Source organism: Setaria viridis, chromosome 9 (assembly GCF_005286985.2).
Source record: "Setaria viridis chromosome 9, Setaria_viridis_v4.0, whole genome shotgun sequence".
NCBI lineage: Eukaryota > Viridiplantae > Streptophyta > Magnoliopsida > Poales > Poaceae > Setaria > Setaria viridis.
In genome coordinates, this window is record NC_048271.2 from 53,235,559 (window position 1) to 53,255,834 (window position 20,276).

General features: G+C 49.9%; 3 protein-coding genes across 3 annotated transcripts; 1 reads left to right on the top strand and 2 right to left on the bottom strand.

Moving 5' to 3' along the window:
• Positions 1-968: 968 nt before the first annotated feature.
• LOC117839235 (heat stress transcription factor A-2d) lies at positions 969-3,670 on the bottom strand. Its single transcript, XM_034719519.2, has 2 exons — positions 2,724-3,670; positions 969-2,062 (listed from the first exon to the last, which is right to left on the bottom strand). Exons 1-2 carry the CDS (start codon positions 3,045-3,047, stop codon positions 1,232-1,234), a joined length of 1,155 nt encoding a protein of 384 aa, XP_034575410.1. The 5' UTR covers positions 3,048-3,670; the 3' UTR covers positions 969-1,231.
• Positions 3,671-4,346: 676 nt separating this feature from the next.
• On the bottom strand, positions 4,347-7,604 carry LOC117839236 (probable inactive acireductone dioxygenase 2). Its single transcript, XM_034719520.2, has 7 exons — positions 7,445-7,604; positions 5,790-5,901; positions 5,615-5,709; positions 5,394-5,508; positions 5,172-5,296; positions 4,763-4,833; positions 4,347-4,628 (listed from the first exon to the last, which is right to left on the bottom strand). Exons 1-7 carry the CDS (start codon positions 7,460-7,462, stop codon positions 4,568-4,570), a joined length of 597 nt encoding a protein of 198 aa, XP_034575411.1. The 5' UTR covers positions 7,463-7,604; the 3' UTR covers positions 4,347-4,567.
• Positions 7,605-16,941: 9,337 nt separating this feature from the next.
• LOC117836598 (EPIDERMAL PATTERNING FACTOR-like protein 5) lies at positions 16,942-18,287 on the top strand. The gene is made up of 2 exons (XM_034716064.2): positions 16,942-17,407; positions 17,499-18,287. The coding sequence occupies exons 1-2, from the start codon at positions 17,311-17,313 to the stop codon at positions 17,753-17,755; spliced, it is 354 nt and encodes a 117-aa protein (XP_034571955.1). The 5' UTR covers positions 16,942-17,310; the 3' UTR covers positions 17,756-18,287.
• The last annotated feature ends 1,989 nt before the right edge of the window (positions 18,288-20,276 follow it).

Here is a 20,276-nt window from a genome sequence, read left to right on the forward strand (position 1 = left end):
TAGTCTTCTTCCTCCTCTTCATCTATACATGGCCCCATGTTAGATATGCCCCTGTATTCACATAAACGGTATCATAAGAGCTCCTATGTGTAGCTTCTGGTAGCTGGTTAAGGAAGGAGTTGCTATGCCTATATACCTTATGATCTATGAATGTTGGTTGAAGTACGTAATTTTAAGACATAAGATGATCAAAACAAGCTCTAAACACGGTCCAGTAAAAATAAGGGTGGTAGATTTAACATTTTTAAACTAGATTCAACGTTTTCTCAAACCTAAATCAAGTGGTCTAGTTCAATACTTTATCGTAATATTACAATAAAAAAATTAAAGTAGTATATTTAAAATATTGTAGGGCACTGAAAATGTTGATACCACGTTCTCTCCCCCACCATAAATATATCATTGCACTGCAGCTAATGCAAGCGCCGATCATCATGTTTTTCTCTCTGTTTTTTTAGGGGAATCATCATGTCTAAGCCCGATCGAGTCGCTTTCGCCTGCCGGTACCACACGTGGGCCGTTAACAGTGTGTAATCCAGCTTGCGCCGAGCGCCACGGCCCAGTCCACCCGGACCAGGCCGTGCCGTGCTGTGGGCCACAAGGAGACTACAGCCCTATGTAATCGAACGGCTCGATAAGCCGACGACAGCCCACAGAAGAAACTCCTCACGTCGCACGGCCCAATAAGCCGACGACAGAAACATCTTGGTCCCTTTGCCTAGCCTGCGTCATCGGGGTGGGGCGACCCGGCGGCTCTTTTGGAACCAACCAACCGTTCGGCAGAGGCGTCCGTTGGGGTGCTCCACGCGCAATCCCTGCCTTCATGACGCCGGCGCCGGCTATCAGCTACGGACACCGACGGATTGCAGAGAACAGGACGAGCTCACGAGCACCAAGAAAGTCACAAACTTACAAACCCAAACCAGAGATCACCACCGATGCATGAAGAGTTCCAGACAGATGCAACGAGAGCTAAAAGAATGCAACTAATGATCACAATTAAGAATCGTGGCTCATATATGCACTACTACAACCAAGGATCCGGCGACTCCGAAATACTACGCCGCCGGCCATCCATCGCTACAAGCCTACAGCACGGCACTGTACGTACAGTGTGCAAGAACACTGCCACAGCAATGGAGCTGCCACTAACGTTGGCTCTCGACGAATCGGAGGGTCAATTTGATTCACGAACTACGGCCACGACGCGAGCGCCGCCCGCCGCCTCTGCCTACTTCGCGGTGCTATTGCTCATGGAGCTAATCCTCTGCGCCAGCGCGTCCACGTACCGGCCCGGCGGCCGTTGCCTCCTCTCCATCTCCGTCGGCACCGGCGGCACCGCCGTCCCGGCATCCCCGCCCCTCATCCCTTCGCTCAGCAGCTCCTCCCAGAAGTCGTCGGTCAGCTCCGCCGCCAAACCGCCCTGGGCCTCCTTCTCGTCCTGCTTCCGCTTCCCGAGGCCCTGGATGTTGAGCGCCAGGTTCTCCAGCTCCGAGGTCCCCGGCTCGCCGCTCCCCAGCACCTCGAACCCGCCCGGCCGGAACAGCAGCTCGTCCTGATGACGCGGGCACCCACTGGCCTCGCCACCGGCGAGCGACGGCGCGGCGTCGATGGGCCGCCGCCGCTTCCTCGAGACGGCGTCCTCGAGCTCCTTCCTCCGGTCCTGGTGCTGGAGCAGCTGCTGGAAGAAGTCCGGGCTCTGCATCGCCCGCGCCAGGAACCCCATCATCTGCACCTGCTTGTGCTCCGCGTGCTGCAGCCGCGCCTCCATGGCCGCCATGTCCGCCCGCGTGCTCTGCTGCTCCTGCCGCAGCTTCACCACCTCCGCCAGCAGGATGTTCTTGTCGCGCTTGAGCCGGTCGATCTCCTCGTCCAGGCCGCCGAACTGGCCCACCTCCAGGCATGTCCCCAGCTGGGCCGCCTGCTGCTGCTGCTGCTGCTGTGATCCGGGGAGGTAGGACGGCGGCCGCCGCCGCTTGATCAGCCTCAGGAGCTGCCTCTGCCCCCTCAGGAAACCTTCGTTCGCGAACTCCCATCTGTCCGGATCGATCTTTCTGAAACCCTGCAGTGATCGCAAGACAACGAACAGAGCAATATATAGTTAGTTCAAAGTTGTCCAGAAAAAAAGCGCAGATGGAGGTGAAAGGTGAACGAAGAAGGCAGATTATCTGTATGTTTCACAAAGTATGTAAAACTGTAGGTTTCACATAGTTTCTTTCTTGTAGCGTCATCCGATGTCTTGATCCATCTAGCTACGCAGTAACAAGTTGAACAAAGAACGTGTCAGAAATTTAACAGCTTGCCATGGAGATGCATGCAGGTTCTGCCATCTCCCGTCATCATCCTGTGCGTCTGAATCATTCTTTTCGGTTTTATACGCCACATTTGTCACTACAAAATTACGGATATTGGCAAACGATTCCATCAGTTCAACTAGAAATCCAGATTGTGCAGAAAATTCATCTAACGTCACCACCATTTCAAAAAAAAAATTACATCACCAGGAAATGTGATCTTGCTCAGGAAATTCATACTGTATATTGACACAGATCGCAATGTTTAGTAGTAGACTCGACTCGATTGATCACTCATGCTACTGCACTCCACAATGCAAGGAACTTACTGCAAAAAACATCACCTCACAAGCACAAATGCACACTACTCGAGAGCAAGTGAACACACCCAAGAGAAACTAAATTGGCAAGCCAGGACAGGAGACTCACATAGGTGTTGAGCTGGCGGACGAAGCTGGAGAAGTTGTTGTGCTTGAAGAACCTGGGGAGCAGCACGGCGGCGAACACGTGAGGATCCCACACGACGAAGCTGTTGCCGGCGCGCCCCCACGAGACGACCTGGTCGGTGGCCGGGTCCGCCACCAGGTCGAACGTCTTGGTCAGGAACGGCGGCGGCCCAACCTCGTGCAGCCCCTCCATCGGCCGCGGCGCCCCCTCCGCGTCCATGTCCTCCACCTCCTCCTCCGGCGGCGGTGAGCCCGGCGGCCACTCCTCCTTCACCGTCACCATCCCCGGCAGCAGTGGGTGGTCCATCGTGCCACCGCCACCCACGAACCAACCCAGACGCCGAGCCTTTTCTGCCCCCGGATGAGCCGCAGCCAAGCAACGATCCCCAGGCGAATTCCGCTGCGATCGTCGAATCCAGCGCTGGCGATCCCGAGAACCAAGAATTAACAGTCGTCGCTCGTGCTATAGTGCTCTGAGCCACTCGTGGCGTGGCGTGGCGTGGCGTGGCGCGGCGCGCACGGGAAGAGAAGGCCTCTGTGCTACGAGAGTGGCGGTGCGGCGGCGATAAATACCAGCTTGACCTTTGTACGCGACTGGTCAGGAGGGGAATGGAACGTTCTAGACCGCGGGGCGCGTTCGTGGCGGGGTGGAGCTCGGAAGGTTCTGGACGTCGCGGGGTGTAGCTGAGGTTGGCGCGCCCGGCGCAAGTGGCGAGATCCACCTCCCCAGAATCGACCGCCGACAGGAGGACGACGACGGCGACAACTCGTGGCCATTTTTCCTGATCGCCTCGCCTGTAGGCACTGCGCGTGATTGGCTGCCGAGCTCGTGATTGGCTGCAACTTGCCGCGCCGATCCGCCGGCGAGATACGCCGCGTTCGCCGCGAAAGGGACGTCCCTTTTTTCTTCTCCGAGTTTTTTTTTCTTCCCCCACAAACTTTTGAGATCTTTTTGGCCTCGCGAAAAGTGTTCCTCATCACCCTACTCACATGTCAGTTGTCGCCACTACGAAATGTATCTGAAGATGTTTGGTAGTACGTACCTGTGAGCAGCAATCATGATCAGTTGATCATCTCATGATCCATTCTCCTAGTTTTTAGTCGAAAAATTTGGCATGCTCAGGAAATTTGAAGATTTTGTGTGGCAATGTAGTCGCACACATAAGTAATTCACCGGCATCACAAGTGTTCTTCGCAGGTGATCATCTCTGCCGACCAATGCTCGCAAAGCGACTAGACGGCAGCCGTAAAACGTGTTCATCTTCATGAGCACACACTTTCTCGGCTGGAAGAGACCTAGGACGAACCTGGTAATCATTCCAGGAGCCAGCCAGTTCCATCACTCATTTCACTCTGCGCGAACTTTTCGTTAATCAGCAGTAGGACTGTACTGTGACTACATCATTACGAAGATCTGGTCGTGCTACTCTGAGAAGGACTTGAGTTACTCCTCTTGACCGGGTGCAGACAAAAAAAATGTTGGACAGCAAAGCAATTGAACCACGCCAGTCAATCAGGCTGAGAGTTGGTATGAGGAACTTTCAAGCATCCCTTTCGGCAAGCCAATCATTGCGCGCAAGCTTTTCACAGATTTGAGACGAGCAGAGGGTTTGAATCTTCATCATTCATCAAAGACCACATCATTCATACCATTTTACAAAATATCTACGAAAGATTTGAAGCAGGTTTTGTGCAAACTACTGAATGGCACACGAGCATGATTGTGGTATGAGCAGATTGCGGTAGCACATCTTATTCGGCAACACTTGTAAGGTGTAGCACAACAAGCAGACTCGATAGCAAACATGCCGATATGCTAGTGCACATTCAACGAGCTTCAACAGCTTGGTTTCCACCTCGGTTGATGATTCTATCGACATACTCCTTCCTGAAATCATGAGAAAGTTTCATTAAGTCAAGGCGAACAGAGGATAAAGTGGGCGATGAAAGGGGAAACGAGAATCCAAGAAAGAACGTATGGAACATAATAATGCTAAATTTTCAGAGTTCAGACATAGGTACCTAGCCGGGAGATGGTCATGGGGGCGATTGTATGGCGTCCAAACAGGCTCTCCAACAAAGAGACGCATTGCCTGCACAAGCCACAAACATAATAAGAAAAATCCCATTCAACACCTTGATTCACTAATGTTCGTTATTCTATATAGCTTATTATGGAAGATTTAAGATGTGATCAGGAAATTTGCAGGAGTGGCATAACACATAATTCATATCATAAACAACAAAATTGGCCCTCTGGAATTACATAGGCGTTTTCTTCCACTTAAAATAATCGTAGCCTAGTGAATACTTCAAGAGTGAATAACATATATAGCTACATGCAGAAACATCATTGTTTAATCAATTTAGACAACACCAGATTAAGAAGACAAAAACCCGTAGTGGGAACAGGGAAACAAGTCAAAGATACCTTGATGTAGTTGTCCGTATCCAATGTAAAGCGGTGATACATTCCTGCAGGCAGAACAATCATGCCTCCTTTCTTCACTGCTATGCGGATCCACTGATCATTTTGGTCCCTCACGTCAAAGTAGCCTTTAAAACACATAAGAGAAGCAGTTGTGTATGTCAATTAGATAAAAAGGAAATATCTTGATTGTTACTGCTCTAAATGCAAACAAAAGGCACCTACCGCTACCCTCAAGACAATAGCGTATCTCTTCATCAGTATGCAAGTGTTCTTCAAAGAAATTCTTTATCTTAGCCTCATAGTTTGGCAACTTCTCTGGACACACATCACAAATGTCCTGCATAAGGAAAATGTTTATCATACTAGTTTGAATAGGTATTGACCTTGCCACTCTAGATAGAATCTAACAAAATAAGTAGCCAGAGAAAAACTTATTGGCGAACCACGTAAGAGTAACCCCTGGCTTCACGAATTTGCTTGAGGTTTTCATCATTCTCCCAGTCATCAGCATTTAGACGCCAGCTTAATATTCCTAGCTCTGGGGGTCCAAGATGGTAACATTTCAGCATCAATAAGTCTATCATATGGATTCAAGATTAGAGCAGGACATGCACAAACCTGAGAGTTTGTCAAGAGGGATGAACTCTTTGGGCTCACGATGATGTGGAAGCCTCTGGTCCTCTTCACTCTCATCCATGTACCAAGCTTGGATGACCTCCTCCTTGCCATCCTATGTTGATAATAACCATTAAAACAAGATCACATAGTTAGGATGCATTCTGACAAGCACAAGCATGTTCGGAGAAAGGAACCATGACCTAGATTACCCAATCGCCATGTTACAAAATATATGAATCATAATTCATAACCAGTGCAGAATTGTGACTTGTGTATATAAGCAAATATGAGGCTTTGGCAAGCTTAATGCAATTATGAATTAACCAAACACCTAATGCAGTTCATACTGTGTGCTAAGACTCGTATGGTGTCTAACATTCTCAGGAGTTTAAAGAATATATTGAACTGTGCATGTTGCATTGCTCAAGACTAAAAATTTACAGTGTTCAACCAAGGCAGGTCCTTAGGACCATAAGCTCTTAGGATTAATATCAGTGATTAATTTCTACGATCTGTACTAACTTATTCTGCATCGGACTCAACAACAAGTTGTGCAACAAGTAGAAGTAAAAACTAAAAAGAGCCATGATGTAGCAATATCCAATCACCGTACTATCTTTCTGGCTTTGTGTTTGCACCATAATTCAAATCAATGCATAAATAGATGAATTATAAAAGAAAAATATGATATGCACCATAGTGACAACACGAACTAACCATCATCAATGCACGGTACCACAGGTACTCTACTAATTTAACTTAACAGTCGCTGTATGCTAAAACCCAAATGGTCATCTCATATTCTCACAGGTTCAAGAAAGACCCCACTAAAACTTATTGCTCAAGAGGTGAGGTCAGAGGACATTAAGCTTTTAGGATTGATGTCCATTATTTATGGTTATGATCTTGACAAACCTAGTACGAATTGGACCCAGCAAATGTAGTTCTACAACTGGATGCAAAAAGGAAAAAAAAATAGAACCAGCACCCAGCTACTACTTTTAAGTTATACTATAAGACTTGAGGGGCCAACAACACACTTGAGGGGGCTCTTTACTCTACCGAAGAAATGGGAGATGCTACTGAAGTACCTGAAATAGGACTTGTGTCGGTATGATGATGACAGTGCAAAGCTTTGTCTGGTGGACAAATTACAACTTGTCACGATCTTAATAACTCCAACCGTTTAATTTACTAGGATACTACTGCAACTTCTATATATTAAAGTTTAGGGTTGCTTTACGATTACTCAGACAGTCAGACTGTGTGAACATCGTGTCCAGGCTAATCTTATTCCAAGATCCCACTTTAGCATGCCTCAAAGCCCTAATCAGCGAAGAAGTTAACCGAAATGGATATATCAAATCCAAACCTAATTTCACATGGATAGTCTCTCCATCCCCAACTCTATAGAAAGTTAGAAACCACCTCGAATAATTTGGGAGGAATTCCAAGTCCCATCTATCCGGGCTTCGATTAAAACAGGCGTTTTTCTGCTATTACCAACCAAATCACGAACCGGGGCAATCGAATCGACAAAAACCCTGAGGAAACATGAGCGGAACAGAATACATATTTCCTGACGCCAAATTCATCAACGTCTCAGTTCAGGAACAAGAACGTGGAAAAGGATTCGAACAGAGAGCTCGCGGTACCTGGAACTGGTCCTCCATATCGGAAGTTTGTGTGCGGTATCGCTTGCTCTTTGCCTGCCTTCGTCTTTCTCGAATCCTCCCGAAAGCCTGGAATCTGATACAAGGGGCCTGCGTTTCTTATGAACTGCTTGGACTGAACGCAAATCGGCACTTTTGTAGATTGCCCCCCGCAGTTCTTCAGTTTAGATAGATCCACCTTTTAATTTACAACAGTAGCTTGTCTTCAGCTTTGAAATGAGGGTTCGGTACATGTTGAATCTTGCAGAAATTTGTGGTAATATATTTGGATCCGTAATATATTTATATTTACTTATGTTATTTGATTAGAAACACATTCGACTTCTAGTTTCTTTACGTACGTTTAGACTATGGCGTAAGTCGTCAATATTGTCAATTTGTCATGGCGGCATCAAGGTATGAAATTCCCCGACTCCTGCAATAAGTTTTCACTTGAAATTTTTATTGATTTCTATTGCTACACGCTCCCAAATGGTCCATCACTGCAAATTCGAGTAAAATGGTTCTGAGAGGGTACGGTTGCAATTGCTGTTGTATCAAGGGCTGTGACAGAAATGTGTCTAATTCTAATTAGCAGCATGAACCATGATGGCACAAAAAATACCATGACGATGTGCTGGCAACATTGTCGCGTTGAACACGTAAAGACAAAAGTTTTCTAACATTGAACAAAGAAGATAAGGCCAAGGGCAGTCAGACCATAGAAAAGACAAAACGGGTGCAGGTGTGCTCGCCTGATGGCTGCATGAAATCCGCTGCGCCTCTCTCCGGACGGTCACGAGTCATCATGATTCACGAAGTCGTGCGATGCCTTCCCCAGGGGCGTTCGGTTACAGTTACTTATTTATATTTATTTTTAGTACCTCTCATATCACATCGAATATTTAGATACTAATTAAAAGTATTAAACGTAGATTATTTATAAAATCCATTAATTAGAAGTATTAAACGTAGACTATTTACAAAATCCATTACACAGATGGAGGCTAAACGACGAGACGAATCTGTTAAGCCTGATTAATCCATCATTAGCAAATGGTTACTGTAGCAGCACATTATCAAATCATGAACTAATTAAGTTTAACAATGTGCTACTACAGTAACCATTTGCTAATGATGGATTAATTAGGCTTAACAGATTTATCTCGCCGTTTAGCCTCCATTTGTGCAATTAGTTTTATAATTAACTCATATTTAGTCCACCTAATTAGTTTTCAAATATTCAATAGGATAAAGACTAAACTTAACTCGAGGAATCAAACGTCGCCATAAACGGCTAAACGCAATACACAATGGCTCGCTGCCCTAAGGTCCAAATGTTTCCTCCACAAGAGTTAAAAATTCTTAACTTATGTTTTGATAGGTTTTAGTAGATTTGAACTAGCAAAAAATTTTTTTTGAGAGGAGTAGATTTGAACTAGCAAAATGGGGAAGAGAACGGGGTGTCACGTTTTGAGCCCAGCCTGCCAGATGAAAAGCCCAAACCTATGCGGTACCGCAGGCTTTTAATGGGCCTTTCTGTAGAAGGCCTGCTACTGGTCCTCTGCAAGGGCCTCCTGCGACGTCGCGCGGCCCATGCTGCTACTAGGCCCAAATAAAGTTTTGGCCCCAAGTGTTTCTTTGTTCCAGAATCAACCAGTTGTGTTTTTCTTTTGAGGAAATCAGTCAGTTGTGGTTCATTGCTGGCTTTAGCTGCTGCTACTATTTTTTTTTCAGCAGAGAACAGGAAAAAAAACGACGGACGAGAACATTCATTTCAAGGAGATCCGATGCCAATCCCTGATAACCCCTGCTCGAAATTTTTTCTTCTTGCCAAGTCAGGCTACCTGCGCTTCACGGTTCAGGCGCCCTTGTTCTTTCCGGAATCGGCTCATCGACACGCATGACAACTGGCTACGCGTGCGTGCCCGATCCGTGAATGGAATGGAACGCAGGGCACAGCAGCCGCTGCGCGCTGAACGCGGCAACCCTTCGCTCGCAGTCCCCGCATGCCGCAGACACTCAAGCTGGGCCGCCATGGCTGCCTGCCTCTCTGAGGCCGCAGACATGCAGGCCGCAGCTGCAGCCGCGACGTCATGTCTCTCGCGATATTCACCGCTGGCTAGCTGACAGCCACCCTTACTTACACGAGGACGGCAAGCGACGCCGACGTGCGTCGCCGAAGCTGCCAGCGCCCAGTTCGGGAACGGGCACGCCAGGTACAGGCAGGCGCACCCTCGCCGCGGGTCTCCTGGTCGCCGCACGGCACCGGCAGGGCGCGCGTGCGTGACCAGTCCCCGTCGTCGAAGCGATGTGTTCCGTCTCGAGCTCTCGATGCGTGCCTGCGAGCCTGGGACTGTGCCATGCGTATCTGCTTCCCAGAGGACGTGCAGGCGGCGGTTCACTACTGCCGCTGTCCGCTGACAAGGTGATCTCCGATAAGATCTCGTGCGCGCTACCTGTAAAGCAGGCCGGCCAGTGCAGTGCATCGTTGTGAATGTGATGAGCAGCTGAAGACACAATAATTACTGTTGCGAGGAAACCAGGATTGATGAGTAAAGAAATCAATCTCATCGTGAATTAGTTAATTAAAGAAGAAGAAGAAAGGCCGGACGGTGTATGTGCATTGCACGTAGCCACGTAGGCCCTCCCGGGTCCTGGACCTTTTGTACGCACGGACATTCTCGCCATGTTCACGAACAGTGCGCGCGGTACGTGCACGTGCTTCCTGCTTGGGACGACACGGACACGCGCCACGCGCACACGCAAGTAGTGATGTGGCGCAGGCAATGGCATGCGTGCGTGCACATTGATTTGCATGTGTTCGTATAAAGCTTTGTTGCATCGCCGCAGCACCGTCCTGGGCAGTTGCTCAAACTCACTCTCTTGCTCTCTTTAAATGGTGCGATGGGTCGTCGATAGCCTCATGAATTCGAGCCACTCCGAGCTGAGTAGCCAGCATGCACGCAGCGCCCGTGCGTCAGGACTCGATCAGGATTCAAGGACCCTTGCCCTTCTTGTTTCTTCCTCGGCGCCGGGCCGCCGGCGGTGTGGACCATCGGGGCTCTGGCCGGACCTGCATCAGGCAAAGAAGAGGAAATTAAGGAACGCACGGCCACGGCAGGCCGTGGGGGTGGTTGCAGGTCAGTAATTGTAGCAGCTGGGATCGGAGGCTCGCGTGCATTCATTGGTTGGACGAAGCGGCAGCAAGATGGAGGGGTAGAAGGGTGAGGCTGTAGTACTGGCATGTCAAGCCGGCGATGATGATGCCACCGGAATACTCCAACAGTGTCCACGATCTGGTACGTGTTGGCCCTTTGGCTGGGGAGAAGAGAGAAGACTGGTCAAGATCGATCGACGATTCGATGGAGGTGGATGCTTCGCGACTTGACCATGGCGATGGATTCGAGTCCCAGCGTGGCGTGTCCGAGTCGATGTATGCTACAGCCATGCACGCGAGCAGGCTGTGAGATCGAGTGAACAAGAGCTTGGTAATGGTAGCCGCGCGTGGAGTGCAGAGTATACGTACTAGCACGAACAGTGTCCACCACTATACGTGCGGCCGGCCAAACCCAAACGCCAAACTTATACCGTCGCGTCATCTCAAACATTGCGGCATGTACGTGCGCGCGTACGACGCACGTGCCCTCGCGCACTGTGCGCTGTGTTCCGTACGTGTATGTATATGTAGGCAGGTCGTAGCCTCTCGTAGCTGCCGTATACTTTTGCAGAACTATGCACGTCGTACGTAGCAGCTGCAGCTCATCATGATGTTTTTGCCGTGCATACGACGACGACGACGAGCTCACCAGTCCACCAAAACCAAGCGAGCATGAGTGCATGAATATGGGTCCTGGCCGGCGATGTTTTTTGCGTGGTTCCAAATAGGTTTTCCACTGTGTGTGGGCGTGGCAAAAACCAGTGCTAATCGTTGTACCCCTCGTGCTCCCTGCACTGTTGCGCTGAGTTGATGCGTGAGCCACACATACAGCACACCTAGCTACCACTCGCCCAAAATCGGGCCATGAACTTGTCACCTCCGACGAAAGGCGCCCATGACTCTACTCGTGGAACCCGAGCCATCCATGAATCCATGATCCATCCGTCCCCCGACCGACGCGCTCGATCAACCCGCCGCCATGTTGATTGGCGCGCGCCCGGGACGGGAGCGTGCGACACCGCGCGACTCGAGTCCCCGAGTCCGTCCATTGGGCGGCGGTGCACCGAGCACGGTTGCACAAGGTCCATGAGTCCACGGGTTGGCGAGCGGAGGAGAGGGCCCACGGCGCGGCAGGGGCACAGGATGCCGCGCCCCTCGTGCGTCCCATGCCGAAGTGACAGAAACGACCCGGGCAGGCACATGGAAGGCCCACGTGTCGGGGACGTTCCACGCTCGCGCGCAGAGCAGCTGGTGGGTGTGGTCCCCCCTGGGCGGGCAGGCCTTGCTGGTGGTGGACCCGCTTGCGACCGCACGCTCGGCCCGGTCAAGACCGTTCCAGGGCCCCCTATTCGCACTGGGCCGGGAGCCTTCTTACCCCCTGCTGCACATCCGTAGACCCGGTCCACGAGCCTCTCTCTCGTTCGAGAATGGTCAACCACGGTCAAGCACCAAGCTCTCGCTTCCCAGCTGCAGTGGCCTGTGTGGGAGTGCCGCACGTGGGCCTGGCCCGCGGGTAGGCTCTCTGGTGGGGCCGTGGGGGGTTGAGAGATTGGCGGTGTGGCTCCCACGCCGTTCACCGTTGACCGGTCCACTGCACGCCCGTTGGACCGGGCCCACCGTACAGTACGTAGGCTGGCTGGCTCTCCGCTCCGGTGCGCGAGCACTCCATTTTTTTTCCCCGTCCCAGGCTCCCAGCCGCCCAGGTGGCCAGGTCCCAGCGCTGCGCGGATGAGCCTCCTCTGAGAGGAGCTTGTCCCACTGACATGCAGGTCCGATTGTGATTTCGGCCAAAACGTCAGTGAGACGTAGCTGCGCTGGGCCACGGCAGCGTGCGTGCAGCACCCGAACAAAAAAATCACAGACTGAAAAAGTGAAGGGAACGGACAGGTATGGCGCGCACCAGCTGCTTCCATACCCGTCTCACGTGACCACGGCCGGAAGGAGAGAGAAGCCACGCAGCTACCGTAGCTTCTGGCGTAGTGGCACGCACGTACAGCGAGTCTCGTCGTCCATCACACCAAAGCCACGGCCCAGCCACTCTCGATCGTTCCATGCATTGGCGGGGTCCATGCGCCAGTACGTGGGTGCGTCTACATGCAGGCGCGGGTCCCAGAGTCAGCCTCGTCCCACGTCGTAGGAGTACTATTTCTAATGAAGCCTACCACTGGGCTAGCTGCTAGAGCCCTAGCCCTACTGCTCGCCATGCATCATGCATGGCTCACTGGCCCCTCCGGTGCACGTCCAGCCGGCTCTCGTACGTGCAGCTGGCCGGGTGGGGAGAGCGGGATCTTCCAACGTGTGGGATCGGTGGCCGCGGGTCGCTTGACCCTTTTCTGGCCCGATGCAATAGCTGAGCTAAGAGCTAGGCCGATCGATCCATGCATGTGCCGCTGTTTCATTTGATCCAGCGACATGCAGGGTTGCTTTGATCGTTTCGATGTGACCGATTGCCCCCGCCCAACGGGAACCCATTTGCGGGGATCCAATAAATCATGTTTCATTCAGGTACGTGCGTATGGTATTTGGGTCGTTATCAAGATCTCTCCGTGCAATCTTTCAAAGGCTCTACTATGTTTATAGAAAAACTTTTGACCCGAACAGGTTTAGCTGCGTAAGTTTCATACAAAATTCCAGCACGTCCATGCATAGGACTATAGGAGTTTATCATCCAGTGAAACAAACAAGATAAAAAGGGCGTGACGGATAGCTTTCGCCAGAACCAGTCAGTGTTAAACATTAAGGGTTAATGGCCTTCTGGGATTATCACAGCAGGGTTGTGCTCTGTGTTGTTAAAGAAAGGTGTGCGTGAAGGTGACCGGCTTACAATGCAGCGTTTTTTTTTTCTTCGAGAAGGATTACAATGCAGTGCTGCTGTACCATGAATGTTGAATCTGTGCCTGTTGCAATTCACTGCATTTTTATTTATAAGTAAATTGCACCTTCCATACAACAACTTGTTAGCTTGTAAAATGCTCAGTTTAGTACAATAAGTTGACATGTAGGTACGGATTAGTCAACAAGTTGTAAATACCTAATTTAGTACAATAACTTTGCAAATCGGTGCACTTACAGTCCAACATTACAAAAAAACGTATTAAGCAAAATAGGGACCTAGGACCTCTATGCTTTTGCTTATGTATTCAATATTTGTATACAAGCATGTTTGTCTCTGTCTTTTAGGTGGTGGTTGGTTGGCTCAAATGTAACGTAATCTGATTACTGAAGGTAACGAATCCCATTATATATGCTTGGTTGCGGCGGTTTGTAATCAATTTACACTGTAATATAATCCCTTACCTAAATAATATATACACAAGCTTGTTACCCCTCCTCCCCCACTGTAATCAGATACAACACCCACACCGTAATCTGATTACGTTACCAGAGTGCAACCAAACAAAGAGGGTAATCACCCATTCCACCACTAAATACACTGTAATCTGATTCCCTTTGCGTTTACGTTACCTTAGCGCGAACCAAACACTATCTTAGCTTATTTTCCCTTTATAAATAACTACACGAGGCTTTAAAAATATTTATGCTAAATTTCTAAAAGGTATTGTTAGTACATATTAATATATTAGGTTTTTAGCTGAGCAATACATAAAATCAAAGATGTGAACTTATTAATACTGAATATGGAATTTAATATTCCTAATCAAAATTAAATTATTGTATAAAATAATTAATATGAAGACATAACATTAGTTTCCTAAAAACATGTTACTCGTTTTAACATTTTGACTGCGGATGCGCCAAGTTATCAAGTTATTGTATTAAATTGAACATTTTACAAGTTGTTGGATCAATCCACACCCACCTATCAAGTTATTGTATTAGATTGAGCATTTGATAAGTTGTTGAACCAATCTTTGTAATTTATCGTGCTTTTCCGTAGGTGGTCGTGGCGACAGACGTGATGTCTCATATACGCCTTTCGCTTATGGGGGTCGACCGGGGCACCTGCGATTAGCTACAAGTCCTATTTGACCACCACCGAAGCTACTCGTTGCCGGGCTTGTTGGATCGACGATCGAACAACCGACCGGCCGGGCAAGCGACGACCCCGCCGTCCTCGCGCGTGTACCCTCTTGGTCGATCGGCCTCTCACGTCGGCTTCGCCTTTCGTGCTCCAGCGTGCCGGCCTGGCCTTTCCAAGCCGCGCGCGCGCATTGATTGGCTCACCTAAAACATTGCGATCTGGGCGGAGTTGTTAGGAAATGTCACGGCCAGTTGATTTGACGGCTCCCTTCTCGGGGCACGTACGGCGTGCCGCCAGCATAGGAGTGTAGGACGCCCGCTGCATCCGATCAATCCAGACTGATCGATCGTGCGCGCGCGCTCTGCTCTGCGGTGCCAAGTGTGAAATGTGCACATCGACGCACGCAGCCTTCCGGTTTTGCGATTCAGGTTGGCAGTGCCAAGTGTGAAATGTGCACATCGACGCACGCAGCCGTCCGGTTAGTAGATTTTAAAATGCCTTCCGGTTAGTAAATTTTAAAAAAATTGGATTAGATGGATTTTCAAAATCTAGATTCTAGGTAAAATCTGAATAGTTTTGTTTGGATCCCTGAGTTCTGATTTTATGGTTGTTTGTTGGATAGATGATTTTTATACCCTCGCTACTATTTGTTGCTCAACTTGGGAGCATTAAATAATTACATGGAAGGAAGATGGGCAAAATGGTAAATTTCATGTGCAAAATCTGATGGAAGTAATCATGAGCAACTTCTAGGGTTCTCAAAATCTAGAATTTTGGCTTCCCCAAAAGCTGCCCCCGTTTGGAGGCTTCTTAGATTGTAGCTTCTGAATTCTGAGAATCCGCCCAAATCCGAACAGGGCCTAAGATCCTAGCTACGTGTAACTTTAGTGAAAAAGAAATACCTCCCTAGTAAAATGGCTAGACTCACTATTTGTAACTTTAATTTCTTTGTTGCTATTCTTATTCCTTTTATTGAGATATAACTCCCTACATAGTAATCATCCCGGATGGATCTCACTCGGGATAGTTTTTGACAAGGCAGTGCGTACCCATCCGCAGCAGGCTAAGACGGCGTTCAGCGGAGGAGTGTTGGAGCGGACTCATTAGCAAGCTCAACAAGAAAAGGGACACATGTTCCACCATAAACAATCAATTAAAAAAGGTAGCTGTTTCATGAAGAACTACATCTCACAAGAATGGGGGGGGGGGGGGGGGGGGGGGGGGACACACGAACACAAGAACGAAAAAAGCAACGTACATGAACGAAAACGCTAGCAAACTCTAACTCGTCGACCATCATCTTCATCCTGTGCTGGTCGTTGCTGCAGGTAGCAAAGAATGTGCTTGATGAAGACAACCTCCGTGGCTCATCAGCGCAGCATGGCGCCTAAAAGATATATGGTTTTGTTTCACTAAATACCAACCTTATTTTTCATGAATCAGGAAGGTTCGCACCCCTACTGATTCGGTTGAGCCTGCGGCTCGACTGCAAATGCAGATGCAGTAGCCAGCCAGTCGATAGTCAGTTTTGAGCAACATCGGTTAGAATATATGATTTGGGATTTCTTTTCTTTTTGACAAAATATAATCAGGCTGTGCAGCCGATCGGTTGTAGCGTTGTATAGCTACAGCCATAGCCAAGCAGCTACAAGAAGCTAAAGCGAAGGCCGAAAGAAATTAAAGTTACAAAAGGAGTTTAGCTATTTTACTACGTAGATGAGGTATTTCTTCCTCCCTTGATGGATAACTATAGCGAATTCATGCCTGAAGGTACTCGTAGCTAAATTTGGGCTGGGATGATGTTGTTGGAAGATAGGACCATTTCTTTCTTGCCAAATGCTCCACATTCTCTCACTCATGTCTCTTCTCCACATTATAAACATCGTTCGTGCATCATGAGATAACCTGTAAAAACCAATAACGTGTGCACTTGCATAATCTTATCTTCGACTGTCTGCAAAGCGCAGGGTCTTGCTGGTAAAAACACGAGACCTGCCGCATCGTTCTGAAAAAAGCCGGCGGGCGGCCGTCCATGGAGTCAGAGCACGCACGTACCGATCAGGCGGTGCACACGGCACGGCAACGCCACCGGCCAGCCAGCACACGCCGTGCCAGGCCCCGGCCCGTCACGAATCGCGAGGCGGAGCGCCGCGCCGCGCTCGACCCCACCCCGCCCACCCAGACTGCGAGCCGAATTGCTGCGCCCCCCTGCCCCCAAGGGCCAGGCGCACGAGGGGGCGCCGAGGGAGCCCTGCCCACCCGCCCGCACGCCGCGACGCCCGAGCGCCACCAAAACCAAAGGAAACCTTCCCCGCAGGGCCCAGGCCAGAGGCCACCACCACCTCCTCCTGCTCCGCCGCTCCGCTCAGCTCGCGCTAGCTGCTCCAAATAGCAAACGGAGAGGAGCCATCACGCCCACCCGCCCGCCGCGCCCCCAGACTACCACCACCCCCAACCGCAGACAGCCTCCCGTCTCTCTCTGAAGTCTGGATCCCTCGCTCCCTTGCCTCAGCGAGTGCACGCACGGTCCATGCGTGCGAATTGACTCGCGCACACACGCCATTCACTCACTCCATCGCTCTCTCTTCTTCATCATTAGCTCGCTCGGCGCTCAGCTTCTTGTCAGGTACAGTGCCTCGCTTCGTCCCCGAGCCCGGCGCTGCGGGCGCCGCGGCAGCGCCGGCGAGATCTGGTCCTGGTCGAGCTATCACGGGCGCGCGCGCGTCCATGGGCTGGCCGAGCCGCAGCGGCCGGAGCCGGCGTCGGACCCTCTCCGCCGCGCTGCTGCTGGTGGTGCTCCTCCTCCTCAGCTCCTCCGCTCCCGGTACTGTCACTCATACAGCACATGCCGAGTCTATGGCAGTTCACTTGCATTATTACCAGCTCACATGCGTGTCTTTTCTCGCGCTCTGCAGGGACGTGCACGTCGGCGAGGGGGAGAGCCGGTCGGGTGGCGCCGGAGGAGGGGTACTCGTGGGATCCCGGGACGACGGCGGCGCGGCGGGGGCTGGTGGGGCCCGGGTCGTCGCCGCCGACGTGCCGCAGCCGGTGCGGGGGCTGCCACCCGTGCCGGCCAGTGCACGTGGCCATCCAGCCCGGCCGGAGCTTCCCGCTCGAGTACTACCCGGAGGCCTGGCGCTGCAAGTGCGGCAACAAGCTCTTCATGCCCTGACCCACCGCAAGCTCTTCATGCTGACGCTGACGCTTCGCTCACTCACTGAAGCTAGCTAGACACTCCTCAAGGCAGCAGCTGCGTCGCCATGGCTGCTGGTGGCTGCACTGCACGCAGGGGGTTAGCCGGCTAGGTGTACTACTACTACTGGTGGAGACTGTGAGACTATGAGAGACGTGGAAGAGAGCACGGCAAGGAAGAAGCGATTTGATTGGAAGAGGAGACGAGGACGAGGAGATTTGCCCGAGAAACTAAGCTAGCCATGGATGGAGGCTTCGATTCTATCAGCTAGGGATTGAACGAACATTGCTGGGCTGAGTTCTTGGAGATTGATACGAATGTAATCCGTTGTAAGTAACCGGTTGTCTGTTGTGTGTACAAAGAGAGATGCCGATGTCGCCATTTTTGTTCTTCTTTTTCTGTCTTTTCGCTTCCTGCTGTTTGTTCCAGACTCCCTTTCGGTTCTGGGGATTTCCCTGCGATTATGATCTGTGCTGTGAACTTCTTGATACCCCGGACATAACGTTGATCATCTTGTACTCGTAAAATTTCCTAAATTTTGTCATCTCTTTGATCCGGATCCTGCCTGGTTTGTTTTCCAAAAAAAAAAATTCTGTTTGCTCTGGATGGAGGGATGATCGGATGAGACCTGAAACTACTTCCCTTCAGGTTCTTGCCGTGTTCTTGTGGGAGGTGCATCCATGCAGTTAGGCAGCACTCAAATGAACCATTTTTTTCCTCACTTCAACTTTATTTCATCAAAATTCCCCATCGAATGAACAACCTAAAGTTTGGAGCAGATGCGTGACAGAGTATTTGGTTTGCAGCACAGATCGATTGACGACTTGAGGTAGCATCTGAGTGCGCAGAAAACCACAGAAAAGCAGCTCGAGCCAACCCCCTCAAAGAAGAGAATGGAAACAGTGGCTCGGATAACAGGAGGTTGTAGGCGTACAGTACTGGAACCCAGCTTTTACAGAAGCTAGAAATAAAGGGGAAGGGAAGCGAGCCTGTGTGCATATACAATGTCAAGGAACAGTGAGCTACGCTGGTCTTTTCCTCCTCTCTGGCAGTGGCACTAATTTATGTTACTGCCACTGCTGGTTCTGCTTTACTCACGTCAAATCAGCATAAGTTCCCTAGAGAGGCCCTGGCCTGGCCCGAGAGAAAATGGAGTCAGTATTCCAGATGCCAATGCTTTTGTTTTTGCTGCATACTGAATACGCATTTGTTTACATGAGCTAGGGTTATGATCTGCAGGCCTAGGGCAAGCTAGTTCAATCATCGCTGCATTATAATCCTTCCCGTCGCAGGCTAGGCTGCATTTTGTGTCATTCAGGCACGCACCATGAGGCCAGCAGCTGCAGCTTTGCGAAAATGGTGGCTTTTCTCCTCGCCTTGAACATCTGGTCATTCCTCTCGCCTTGGACGCTTCAAATTTGGAAACATACATTAAACAATTCTTGGGGCTGCGATCGAAAAGCAGATAAGAAAATTTTCTGGGCATGGTTACTCCTGTGTCAGTGACACTGAGGCTTGTCCGTGGGCATTTTTAAAAGCCTACTGTGAAGCTGGCCGGAGATGGTACAAGAGGTCCTAAAAAGGGTTACAGCTTACGACGCTGAAAAGCTTACAGCTCCCTCAAGTAATAATGCGTCACTCTCATTTCGTAGCTAGGGTACAGCTGCTGCTGGATGGTGGTAATTTACTAAAAACTGCTGCTCTTTTACAAAGATAAGTAAAAATGAAGATGCTATGCTGAGAAGTAAGTAAAGTACAATACAGTAGGAGAGCAAAATCTGTGTGCTTGTGCAGTCGGTAATGCTCCCCTGAAAAATAGGGTTCTTGGAAGAGCTTCTATAGCCAGGCCCCAAGTTTTTCTCTCAAAAAGAAAAGGGCGTGGGCACCTTCGCAGTTTGCGCCGGCGCAGCTGCCAAAGCTTCACCTGTTGGCTTTCTAACAGTATTCTTGGGAGTGAGGTTGCTTGCTCTCACTGCAACACGCTCTCGCGCTGTTGGTGAGTAGTGCAACCACTTCCCTGATTCCCTCCACGCAGAACCAAGAGGAACAAGAACACGGAGCAGTAACAATCTGAAGAAACCAAGTGGTGGTGACACAGAATCGAGCATCTTTCTTTGTCCAAGAAGGGGAGTGTGATACAGGCGAGCTTCTGTAGCTTGGAAACAAGGCGAGTGATCTTCGTGTCTCGGAGCGCAATGTGCACTGCTGTTTGGAGAACCATGATGGCATGATGGACAGCAACAACTCAGCTGTTAGCGTTGTCAGTCTCACTGTACAAATGAGTTCATATTGGATGGAAGCAAACAGTAGGGTTGTGAATATGCAGCCTTTTTTGTTGGCATTGTCAAATCTTTACTACTGTGTCTAACATTTTAGCTTGTCGAGTGACCGGAAACATTAGAAGTTTCTACCTGTACAGAACTGGGAGAGACTGAAAGGCAATGTTTCAAAAGATTTGTGAAGCAACTAAGCAAGGCTATTCTGCACCCTCATATAGTCA

Coding starts and splice junctions, on each gene's coding strand:
- LOC117839235 (XM_034719519.2), bottom strand. CDS start 3,047: ATGGACCACCCACTGCTGCCGGGGATGGTGACGGTGAAGGAGGAGTGG. Junction 2,063..2,723: donor TCCGCCAGCTCAACACCTAT/GTGAGTCTCCTG, acceptor CGATCACTGCAG/GGTTTCAGAAAGATCGATCC.
- LOC117839236 (XM_034719520.2), bottom strand. Junction 5,509..5,614: donor CCAGGGGTTACTCTTACGTG/GTTCGCCAATAA, acceptor TTCCTTATGCAG/GACATTTGTGATGTGTGTCC. Junction 4,834..5,171: donor ATACGGACAACTACATCAAG/GTATCTTTGACT, acceptor TGGCTTGTGCAG/GCAATGCGTCTCTTTGTTGG.
- LOC117836598 (XM_034716064.2), top strand. CDS start 17,311: ATGGGCTGGCCGAGCCGCAGCGGCCGGAGCCGGCGTCGGACCCTCTCC. Junction 17,408..17,498: donor CCTCAGCTCCTCCGCTCCCG/GTACTGTCACTC, acceptor CGCGCTCTGCAG/GGACGTGCACGTCGGCGAGG.